This window comes from Onychostoma macrolepis, chromosome 05 (genome assembly GCF_012432095.1).
Source record: "Onychostoma macrolepis isolate SWU-2019 chromosome 05, ASM1243209v1, whole genome shotgun sequence".
NCBI lineage: Eukaryota > Metazoa > Chordata > Actinopteri > Cypriniformes > Cyprinidae > Onychostoma > Onychostoma macrolepis.
This window is the reverse complement of record NC_081159.1, coordinates 6,575,712-6,587,857: the sequence shown is the minus strand read 5'-3', so window position 1 is coordinate 6,587,857 and position 12,146 is coordinate 6,575,712. Positions and strand designations below refer to the sequence as shown.

Genomic DNA, 12,146 nt, shown 5'->3' with positions numbered 1-12,146 from the left:
CTTCAAGCAACATGGATTCTGTGCCTCTCCACTCTTCCTCCAGACTCTGGGACCTTGATTTCCAAATGAAATGTAAAATTTACTTTCATCTGAAAAGAGGACTTTGGACCACTGAGCAACAGTCCAGTTCTTTTTCTCCACAGCCCAGTTAAGATGCTTCTGACGTTGTCTCTGGTTCAGAAGTGGCTTGGTAGCCCTCTTCCTGAAGACGTCTGAGCGTGGTGACTCTTGATGCACTGACTCCAGCTTCAGTTCTCTCCTTGTGAAGCTCTCACAAGTGTTTGAATCGGCTTTGCTTGACTGTATTCTCAAGCTTGCGGTCATCCCTGTTGCTTGTGCACCTTTTCGTACCCAAATTCTTCCTTCCAGTCAACTTTGCATTTAATATGCTTTGATACAGCACTCTGTAAACAGCCACACCTTTCAGTAATGACCTTCTGTGACTTACCCTCTTTGTGGAGGGTGTCAATGTTCGTCTTCTGGATCATTGCCAAGTCAGCAGTCTTCCCCATTATTGTGGTTTCAAAGAACAAGAGATACCCGGAATTTATACTGTAGGGGTGGTCATTTATTCAAACTCAAATGCAAATATTCTAATATTTTGAGATACTGATTTTTGACTTTCATGAGCTGTAGTTTCTAATCATCAAAATTAAAAGAAATAAACATTTGAAATATATCAGTCTGTGTGTAATGAATGAATATAATATATAAGTTTCACGTTTTTAATGGAATTAGTGAAATAAATCAACTTTTTGATGATATTCTAATTATATGACCAGCACCTGTAATTAATTGTTAATATTAAAGTAACTTTAATTGTAAGTAATATTTACTTACACACTACATCACAAAAACAGTGTTTTGTTAACAAAAAAACCCACTATAAAATAAAGATATCTAGCTAACTGTGCCAGATGTTTTATCAAATTAGATAGCTTGTAAAAAGACACACACACAAAACATATCTGATCAATCTCTTTTTTGTAATGCGTTAATGATACCAAGGATACTCGATAGGCTACAAGTCGATTAGCCTATTACTGGCGACAACACGTTACGAAGGGTCACTTTGAGCTCAGCATTCATGAGCGTGACTATAACAACTGATGAATAGAAACATCGCCGGAGGTCATTGGCGTGAAAGCAGTAGAGTAGAGAACAAGCCAATGCGATGGTGCAAGACAGCACAGCTGCTCTGAGGGGCAAACGCAACAGATGAGCAGATAGACACAGCTGCTGCTCTACTGACTTACAAACGCTGCTCTGGATAACCGACAAGAATGAACACAAACGACGCGAAGGATTACCTCTCCAAACGACAGATCCCACACCTTTTTGAGGTAAGAATCACCTCCAGGCGAAGCCTTTTCATACATTTAATAGTAATATAGCAACGTCAATTAGAGAACAATACATCTGGAAACATCTGCCACTCTGAAATCTGATTATGTAGTCTGTTTTCAAGGTGAGCATATATATATATGTGGGGAAGCTTACTAGAGCTGTACATCAGATGTGAGATGATAGCATGAATTAATCAGAAGTCTGTGTCTATTTAGCATGCACAATTACATGGTAAATTAGATACTTCAAGGTGTCTCTATGGTGATTCTCAAGTAGGTTACTATAATGGCAAAGCGGAGGGTCTCAAGCTTGTCAGCAAGAGGGAAGATTCTCCTCAGACGGTGTCAACAAGTGCTTATGCTTGTGTGGGAGATATGTAGTTGCATACAAAATACTGTGTCCACAGAGGATCACAGAACACACTTCTGACAGGCTTTCCATCTCCAAATTGATCCTATATATGAGGAAGCTCAATATTGTAGGTCATCATCACCGTGTGTATGACATCTCCTCAGGCAGGACCTAAACGGTGAAGGTTGTAAACACGAGTTTCAGCACATCAACACTTTGACTGTCACCAAGGCAACAAGCTATGCACTTTATATTTACTTTATGTGACTCATCTTTGTAAATGTGGGCAATGGAGAGCAAGGGGGAGAAAGGGACTGAAACAATAAAATTCTTGCATGTGCCCGAACACGCAGTTTGCTGAGGAATGCAAACACACAGGTTTAGGTTCGTGTGCATTTCTCTAGACATACAGAACATCTCTCAAACTCCTCCGACTATGACCACATAAGGAATAATGGGTGAACTTCATTTCTGTGTATAACTATTATTTAAATTGTCATATAGCAAGTATATCAGCTATCCCATAGTAGGAGAAAATGGAGCTCTTTAGTGTCATTCAGAGGTCATTTGGTGCAGTTGCTGATGTTTATATGGCCAGAAAGTAAGATTAAGTTCTGTTAGTTTATAATGCAAATCAATAAAATCTTTATAACAGTATAGCAGACTACTTAAAATGCATATAAATGTCAGTTGCCACTCTATATGCCAGTAATATGTCTTAGTAAGTTAAAAAGCTGTGTAGTTTTTATTGTGAGTGCAAAACATATAATGCAATGCAATACTGTGACGATTGACTGATGAATCAAATTTTATACTCACTTGTAACATTTAAACAGAAACATTTAACATAAACAAAATGATCAAGTAAACTCAGCAGGTTACTAGTTTTAACAGTGTTTTTTTTTTATGTTCTTTCCCTGTTGAAAAAAAAACAGCATATGCTGGTTAGGTATGTTTTGAAGCATGGCAGCTGGTTTGAGCTGGTTTAAGCTGGTCCTTAGTTGGTCATGACTCGTGAGCTGGTTTAAGTTGATCATGTGCTAGTCCTTAGCTGGTCCTAAGCAACTAACTCCTGTTCAGGACCAGCTCAGGACCAGCTTGGACCAGCTTAAACCAGCTCAAACCAGCTACCACGCTTCAAAACATACCTAACCAGCATATGCAGGTTTTTCAACAGGGTTCTCCATATCGATACTGCATTAGTCCTTAAAAATGTTGTGGTCTGTTATTAAACTGATACCTCTAGCATTCAGGTTTCATGATACCTCATAAAATTCAGCCTTTTGTTTTGTTTCTGTTCGGACACTGTTGCTTTATTCAGGGGTTGAATGTGTCTTTAGCTGTTTGATACCCCTGAGGATTGTGATGTAAATTCTCAAGCAGTTTTATTTGCATCAAAAGAAGCAAACAGCTGATTATTTAGAGCTCAGATTTTCCATTCCATGTCCCTCTGAATGGCCCGCAGTATGAACTGCTAACACGTGTGGGATGAATAGAACAACAATTTGCAATTATTATTTTCTCCCCTGGATGTTATTCATTTTTTTCTCCCCGTCTTACCATTCAGAAATCGTTTAGCTTTGTTTGGCTAATAAAAAAAATATGTTCTTATATTCCTTGCCTTAAGATAAATAAGCAAAAAAAAAAAAAAATTGTCACAATTGTCAGTGATGTACAAAATTATGATGAACATAAGGTGAAAGAAGTTGTTTACACAAATAGATGCACTGTAATTCTACACCCTGAAATACAGAGTTGTATTTCAGAAACACTCAACTATAAGCATTTCATATAACAAAACTAAATGAATTCCGTGTGTATCTCACAGAGCATGTTAACAGGGCTGATGTACCACAGGCCCGAGGACCCTTTGGCATTCTTGGAGAGTTGCCTGCAGAAAACACGAGACCTCGGGGGTCCTGAATGTGTGGCCTGGGACACTTTCATTACATCTGATCGAAAACCTCTACCACCAATCACCCCTGCACAGGGAAAGAAAGCCCCCTGCAAACTTGGTAATTCAGCCAATTTGAAAGCACATTATCTTAGCAAACAGCAAAATGTCTGCTTGAAAAAAAAAAAAGTCTCGTCATACATAATGGATACAGTAAAATGACACTTTGCATTTTAGTTGCATTGGCTGTTTTAGTTAATGCCATTTTATTTAGCTTTTAATGATTCATAATTGCATAATGTCAAACAGAACACTAAACAAAATGAATTATATTAATGTGTTTTTATATTGGTCTCTTTCTTTAAATCACTAAAACCACATTTTCTAGATAAAAAGCCAGCAGCGAAGGAACCATTATTTAGAGTGTGAATCTGAAGGACAGCTGTGAAAATGAAAACTAAAGAGCATTGCAAAGAAATTTAGGAAGGTTAAACATGGTTCAATTGTTTTAAATACCTAAATATCTCAATAACGAAAATCTAACCACAGATGAGTGAATTAAGTGCATCTGAGGTAATAAAACAGTGAATGTAATCCGTTTCCTTCCACAGACAGTGGTCCTGGTCCAGGCCCCGGACCTTACCGTCGATATGACAGGCTGCCACCAATCCAGGCCCAGTTCTCCATAGAAAGTGACTCAGATATGACGGAGTCCTCAGGACTCATACAGGAATATGATGTCTTTGACCCATCAAAACCACGACCACACATCATATTCATTATAGGTGAGTGGTCATCACTGTCAGTTTGTCATTTTCAGTCTATTTCAATCATCTGATCTTTTCTGAATTCATCTTATTCTGAATTCCAACTCTTTGAGATAGATGAAATGCAGTTCAGTAGACCTTGACCTTAATTAATTTGAAGTTAGAATTTCCATTGTGCTATTTCTGTGTAAAGTGGGATTTGCTGTTTTATTTTCCAGGTGGACCGGGCAGTGGGAAGGGCACTCAGACAGCTAAACTTGCACATCACTATGATTACGAGCATGTGTCTGTGGGGGAAATTTTAAGGAACCAGTTGCTGCATCATGCTCCCAGTGACAGGAAATGGGAGCTGATTGCTCAGATTATTGCCAATGGAGAACTGGCACCTCAGGTTTGGCAGTTTGACCACCAAATGTGTGAATTTCACAGATATGGTGTATTTACAGCTGCTTAATTACTAAAATAACATAAATTACCATTCAAAGGTTTTGAGTCAGTATGTTTTTTTTTCTTAAATAATTTTTAAAAATTAAAATATATTTTCATATTATGTCTAAAAATAAAAGTAGTTCACCCCCCAAAAATTATTTATATATATATATATATATATGTGTGTGTGTGACCCTGGACCACAAAACCAGTCTTAAGTCGCTATTTGTAGCAATAGCCAAAAATACATTGTATGGGTCAAAATTATCCATTTTTCTTTTATGCCAAAAATCATTAGGATATTAAGTAAAGATCATGTTCCATGAAGATATTTTGTAAATTTATTACCGAAAATATATCAAAACTTGATTAGTAATATACATTTGGACAACTTTAAAGGTGATTTTCTCAATATTTAGATTTTTTTGCACCCTCAGATTCCAGATTTTCATATAGTTGTATCTCGACCAAATATTGTCCAATCCTAACAAACCATACATCAATGGAAAGCTTATTTATTCAGCTTTCAGATGATGTATAAATCTCAATTTCGGAAAATTTACACTTAAGACTGGTTTTGTGGTCCAGGGTCACACTACCACTCAAAAGTTTGGGATTAGCAAGATTTTTTATATTTTTTAAGGGAGCCTCTTCTGCTCATCAAGGCTGTATTTATTCGATCAAAAATACAGAAAAAAACAGTAATATTGTGAAATCTTATTGAAATTTCTAATATTGGTTTCCTATTTTAACATACTTTAAAATAGAATTTATTTCTGTGATGCAGTGCTGAATTTTCAGCATCATTACTCCAGTCTTCAGAGTCACATGATCCTTCAGAAATCATTCTAATATTCTGATTTATTATGAGTGTTGAAACTGTTGTGCTGCTTAATATTGTTTTTTGGAACCTGTAATTTTTCTTTGATGAATACAAAGTTAAAAAGAACAGCATAATTAAGAACCCATAATAGGGGCACTTTAAAAAACATTAAAAATCTTACTGATCCCAAACTTTTGAGTGGCAGTGTATACAGTATATATATATATATATATGGAGTAGGTTCACCCAAAAACATCCAAGATGTAGAGAGTTTGTTTCTTCATTGTAGCAGATTTTGAGAGATTTTGCATTACATCACTTGCTGACCAATGGGTCCTCTGCAGTGAATATAGCAGTGTTATGGATAGAATTCTCGTATTTTAGCTGGAAGCAATGGTTTGAAGTTAAAACATCGATAAGGGAAGATATCTTTATGATGAATTTGTTTATTAAAAACATGCTGCTTTTCATTTCACACGACATTAACTGATGGACTTGAGTCGTGTGGATTACTTGTGGATTATCGTGATGTTTTGATCAGCTGTTTGGACTCTCATTCTGACGGCACCCATTCACTGCAGAAAATCCACTGGTGAGCAATTGATGTAATGCTACCAAATCTCTCTCCAAATCTGTTCCGATAAAGAAACATACACATCTTCGATGGCCTGATGGCAAGTACATTTCCACTAAACTCTTTAAGCAGCACAAATGTTTTCAACACTGTGTGACAGTGAAGTTTTTTACTGCATTTTGGAACAAATAAATGCCTCAAACATCTAAGTTTGGTCCATAGTACTTTAGTCACCCTAGTGTTGTTCTGGCATGTTATCCTTCAGGAGACAACTATTGAAGAGCTGAAACATCAGTTTATCAAAAAGCAGGATGCTAAAGGATTCATTGTGGATGGATTCCCCAGAGAGATCTCACAGGCGTTCACCTTTGAGGAGCAGGTCATATATTCAGCATTCTGATGGTCTACTCGATACACTATATTATCTACAGGAAAAATTTCTTTGTACGCTACGAATGACACTCATACAGTATTCCTTCAGATTGGCTCCCCAGACTTGGTGATCTTGCTTGCCTGCTCCAATCAGCAACTCCGGCAGCGTCTAGAGAAAAGAGCATCCCAGCAGGGCCGTCCCGACGACAATACTCACGCTATTGAGAAGAGACTAGATACATTTAAACACAATATCACACTCATAGCCAAGTACTACCAGGAGAGAGGGCTTATTTTAAGGGTAAGATGCTGTTCTTTGCTTATTTTTATCTTAACTGTTGAATTCAGCTGGTTTTATGTTGTGAAACACAATTCTGTCTCACTGTGCTTGGTCAGGTTGATGCTGATCGAGAAGAAGATGACATTTTCACAGACATTTGTACCATTGTCAAGGAGAGACTGTTCCCTAGTGACACAAATGCAGTAGGTTTTTAAATAAAAGTTACCCTATAAGCCACAATTTGTACTTAAAAATCTATCTGCTTCATATTTCATAAACATTATTTTTCTCCCTGCAGAGCAGTACTGAAGATCTTTAGAGGAACGTCTAAACATCAAAACAGCTGCTGCCATTAAATCCAAAATGTCAAAAGCAGCAAACATTTTATTGTAGAATAATTTTTCATCAATAAACTTGTGGGTCAGAGTCGAGGATCAGGGAAAAGAGTAAAGAAAGAAATATAATATACTGTATATTTTACACTTGTTGTTGCCTCTATTTGTACTTCACTGCGAATCTTCTCTGTACAACTTTTTCAGTAATTTAATAAGAATGACTTTTTAGAGCAGAACATTTTTTCAGATTTTGTTTTTGAATTTTAATGTTTTGACTTGATATTATTAATGTATATTTGGAGCTCAGGCCAGAAATAATGTGAGCTGCTAAAAAACCCACCAAAGTATAAAATAATATCAAATGTTTTCAAACAACTTACCTTACCTATTCCTGCAAAAACATTAAATGGATTAAATAATTACTGATTAATAACTTATTCACTTATGAACACAGTGTTTCTTGTTTTATCTTACTCCACAATATGAGCACATTAAAACGAGACAGAGAGAGAGAGGGGCACTACAGACATGTCCTCTGGCTGTGTTCTCATTACTAGATGTTCATTCCAGCTGTGCCACTTTTTCACAGTAGGACATCAGTGAATTTAGACTCTCTGCCCTTGCTGACAGACCTTGACCAATCACGCAAGTGCCAAAATGCTGTTACTTTAAATATTAGTGGGAAAAGTAGTAAAGTCTATTAAACATCAATATCTGTTTCATGTAATCTCTACACTGACATTGCTTGAACATTTCCTGAACACAAATTCACAATTGAGCCACTAGATGGCAGGCTTTTATTCCTTAAAAATAATTTGTTCTATAGCCTCCCTGGTTAGAAAGAGTTCATTTATAGCCATCCAAAATTATACCCACTTCTGCCATTTTAAGACATTAAAATGATGAATTTTTAACTTTTGAGTCTGTGAACTGGTTAATAAAGAAAAAAATATTTTAAAAATGAGCTTGGAAACACATTAGTTTGAGTTTGCTTTTAACTACACTACATAACATTTACCATACAAAGACCATGGCATCTTTATTTTGTGCTAAGTGTGCTTAAAATACTGTGTTATCAACAGCATCACTGTGACAGAGTGCTGGTATGTGCTGCTTCTCAGAATAGAGCCACCCTTATCACCTGCCTGGCAAATTACTAGCAGCTCTGAGTGGCACGAGTAGGAGACTCCTATTGGCTTGCATATAATTCAGCTTCAGGTTTTCAGAAGTACAATTTAATTTACTGCATCTACACATTACATAAAATCTTCTCTTTCGTGTTCTGGACTAACATACAGAGCTTGAACCAAAAAAATATCACGGGACTCTAAAACCTTGGTGCATTTTTCACTTTTATTAACTCTGTTCTGCTGTATGTTCTTGAGCTTTTCCGCTCTTAATAATTATTTTAGTTTTCATATTTTCTTTCTTCTGATGAACATAAATGGTCACCAAAAATGTTACCAACATACTTCAAAACCTCTTCTTTTGTGTTCCATGGAAGAAAGAATATCAAACACTCTCATTTTGAAATTTGAAAAAAAAAAAAAAACACTTTGCACACGGTAGCTGTCCTTGGCATAGTTATGAGAGAAATAGCATTGTCTGATTCAACAAATCATTCTTTTTAGATCTTTTCAGTTGATCCAGTTTACAAAACTGATCCGGTTTTCAAGTTCAGTTCACTGGAAGTGAACAATATCAGTGAATAATGACTTACATCTTGGTCTGTTTCTCACATAAAGATATGTGAATAAACAAATTTTCATTTTTAGGTTACTCTAAGGTCTCTGCATGCTAAAATAATTTTCCTGTCGATAAAAAGCAGAAAAAAATAACAAGGTTTCATTTAAAATTGACTAGGGCTATTTAAGAACATTTATTGCATTTGTTCATTTTAATGAGATAACAGGGTGGTCAGTCTTGTTTTATCTACTGGACAGAAGCATTTCAGCATGGTATGAGCAGCACTCAAGTCTGTTCCAGTTCATTTCCTTATATAGTATGTCACTATTCCAGTTCTGATAAGGCTTATCACACTCTCTGACACGTCGATATAAAAGCCCAACAGGGGCTTTTACAACACACTTCCCAGCGTTTCCCATCTCCACTATTAGCCTCGGCATTATGGCACCTAAGAAAGTTGAACCCAAGAAACCAGACCCTAAAAAACCAGAGCCTAAGAAAGAAGAAGCCCCAGCTCCTGCCCCGGTTCCAGAGACCCCCAAAGAGCCCGAGCTGGACCTGAAAAGTGTCCCACTGGAATTTACCGCTGACCAGATTGAAGAGTTCAGAGACGCCTTCACTCTCTTTGACGAGACGCCAACGGGCGAGATGAAGATAAGGTATGCCCAGTGTGGAGACGTGATGAGGGCTCTGGGTCACAACCCTACCAATGCTGATGTCGTGACTGTGCTGGGGAAGCCCAAGGCTGAAGATATGAACACCAAATACCTGGACTTTGAGACGTTCCTGCCCATGCTGCAGCATATCTCAAGAGCCAAGGACCAGGGGACATTTGAGGACTTTGTTGAGGGTCTGAGAGTCTTTGACAAAGAAGGAAATGGAACAGTGATGGGTGCTGAGCTCCGTCATGTCTTGGCAACACTTGGGGAGAAAATGACAGAAGATGAGGTGGACCGTCTGATGGCCGGACAAGAAGACGCCAACGGCTGCATTAACTACGCGTCCTTCATCAAGCACATCCTCTCTGGGTGAGCCGGAGCTGCAAAGATTGCCGAATGAAATTGGAACTCTAAATGGCAACTGTCAAAACACTGGAAAGAAAATATGTCTTGTCTGTATGTCTTGGAAAGCATCAAATAAAAACCATCCAAATTTTGTTTCGTCTGAGATTTTTTTAGTTTTTTTTGTTCCGTTAATCTTGTTGTTGAGATGACAAACTCAGATGTGTGTAAAGAAGGAAGGTATTGAAAACATGATCTACAGTATGCACTCTTAAAAATAAAAGTTCGAGCAAAAACCAAAAAAAGGAGTTTTGGGAGCAATGTCCTTTAAGTATTTTTTTCTTAGTGCCATAAACAACCTATGCAACCATTAGTTCCAATTCTCGGATTAGCTTGGCTGTGTGGCGTATTGGCTGCATAAGAAATTGCATACTATACAGTAGGCCAGGCAAAAAAACAAAAAACAGTGAGTAAAAAGTCCCAGAGTAAACTATTTCTGAGATTCTGAAGTGTCTGATGGACACAGGAGAGCATTTTTAAGAGGTTTTGCTTATCTGCGTCTATCAGATATTAAATAATAGACATTTCAGAAAATGTTGTTAAGATGTTAATGATTTATAATGTACGTAAAACGTAGTTTTTAAAGACGTTTATCAGATGTTTGTACCCAGCAGGGTGAACGTGATTTCACTAAGTGCATGTACCTTTTAAGTAGTTATTAATTCAAAAGAAATACCTACTCAGAGATTATGCAATTTCCAATGCAGCCATCATGTCCAACAGCACTAGTTTTCACTGTTTGTATCACTGCGCTTGTCTATTTTTGTGCACTAATTTTTGCCACTAAATATGATATTATGGCCACAAATTAAGAATGTGTTCCCATGACTTTTTAATTGGTGGTCCATGTTTGATTAATTCATGCCCAATTTGTATTTTACTTATGTCGCGAATTCTTACTTCATAGTCAGGATAGGCCTATGTTTCTCACATGTCATCAGGGCTCTATACATAGTGCATTAAAGGAGACATGATGCCTCTCTTTACAATATGTAATTTAAGTTTCAGCTCAAAATACCCCATCATCACCCTCATCATTTATTATATCATTTTGAAAATGCCTATTTTGAGTGGAAGAAGAAACACACTGTTTTAGTGCATGTCTCTTTAAATGCAAATGAGATCCTGCTCCCCGCCCCCTTTTACAGAATAGAGCTGCGCCATTACAGCTTGTACCTGCTAAAAACATCTGTTTTGGTTCTGATTATCATGTTTATCGTGCGGAAACCATGCAATTTTAAGCCATATAAACTTTTGAAATACAGTTTTCTGAGTGCACACATCCAGAAAGCTGTCACAGCATGTGAGTACTAAACTAAGTTCTCATTCACACACAAGTTTAAGTTAAAAACTGTTGGTTATGTCTGTGAAGGTAAACAGCTGGGAAATAAATGGCATGTTTATTTTAGATCTGTGGCAGCAGCAATATACAGTAAATAAATCAATAAATGCACTGCTCTCTTGTCTCCTCTGAGACTGGGGACTCTATAGTGTTCTGTGCTCATCCGTGCAGCCCAAGGCAGAAAAGTTAGCATGTTTTGCTCAAACTTTCGCCATGAGTTAGAACTGGTACACCGCTGTCGCTTGAAATCAAAATGATGGCGCCATGGGTGGAAACTTACAGATAAGAGGCAGTAATATTATAATGAGATCCTTTTGCAACATGGCTAGGGGAGCGAAATCAGATGCACTTGTTTTTTCAGAGGCTTGTAGAAAAAGACTTACCAAAACAAAGTTACAGGGTTAATCTTTTTCACGTTTCTTTGGTTGGTAGATGCACCTGATTATAGCACTAAAAACCTGGAAAAGTCAGATTTCCATGACATGTCACCTTTAAAATAAACAGCGGAGTGATACAAACAGTTCTGGTGTTGTTACCTGATTAAACAATTAACTTAGGTGCAGACAAGTTTTCATGAATGAGTCTAAATTTAATTTTAAAAAATCAATTAATTCAACAGTACTATACCGAACAAGTCTTTAGCCCGATTTGTACGGTAATTATTTCTCATGTGGACATCAGTGATTTTTAGTAGGGGTAGGGGTTAGTCGATTGTATTGCTGCCCGAATCCTAATGCTGGTTTTTCTCCCACCACCCGCGTAAAAATCCCTGGCCGAATTAATTGCCGTTCGAATCCACATCTCTGAGTTTACAAGAAGAAATCGATTCAAAATTCAATGTCTAAATCCTATTTGACCATTGCAAACCCTTACGAAAAAGAAGTT

The 12,146-nt window shown here is 37.2% G+C and overlaps 2 protein-coding genes across 2 annotated transcripts; both read left to right on the top strand.

The window, feature by feature from the left end:
* Nucleotides 1-1,056: 1,056 nt before the first annotated feature.
* ak5l (adenylate kinase 5, like) lies at nt 1,057-7,987 on the top strand. The gene is made up of 8 exons (XM_058776754.1): nt 1,057-1,343; nt 3,527-3,713; nt 4,204-4,377; nt 4,578-4,750; nt 6,451-6,564; nt 6,667-6,858; nt 6,954-7,040; nt 7,136-7,987. The coding sequence occupies exons 1-8, from the start codon at nt 1,284-1,286 to the stop codon at nt 7,154-7,156; spliced, it is 1,008 nt and encodes a 335-aa protein (XP_058632737.1). The 5' UTR covers nt 1,057-1,283; the 3' UTR covers nt 7,157-7,987.
* Nucleotides 7,988-9,248: 1,261 nt separating this feature from the next.
* Nucleotides 9,249-10,015, top strand: cmlc1 (cardiac myosin light chain-1). The gene has a single exon (XM_058776253.1). The coding sequence runs from the start codon at nt 9,300-9,302 to the stop codon at nt 9,888-9,890; it is 591 nt and encodes a 196-aa protein (XP_058632236.1). The 5' UTR covers nt 9,249-9,299; the 3' UTR covers nt 9,891-10,015.
* Nucleotides 10,016-12,146: the final 2,131 nt, after the last annotated feature.

What these genes read in the sequence shown, in the direction of transcription:
- ak5l (XM_058776754.1), top strand. Translation starts at nt 1,284, where the DNA reads ATGAACACAAACGACGCGAAGGATTACCTCTCCAAACGACAGATCCCA. An exon ending in AGATCCCACACCTTTTTGAG is followed by an intron (nt 1,344 to 3,526) that starts GTAAGAATCACC and finishes TGTATCTCACAG; the next exon opens with AGCATGTTAACAGGGCTGAT. An exon ending in TCCCTAGTGACACAAATGCA is followed by an intron (nt 7,041 to 7,135) that starts GTAGGTTTTTAA and finishes TTCTCCCTGCAG; the next exon opens with AGCAGTACTGAAGATCTTTA.
- cmlc1 (XM_058776253.1), top strand. Translation starts at nt 9,300, where the DNA reads ATGGCACCTAAGAAAGTTGAACCCAAGAAACCAGACCCTAAAAAACCA.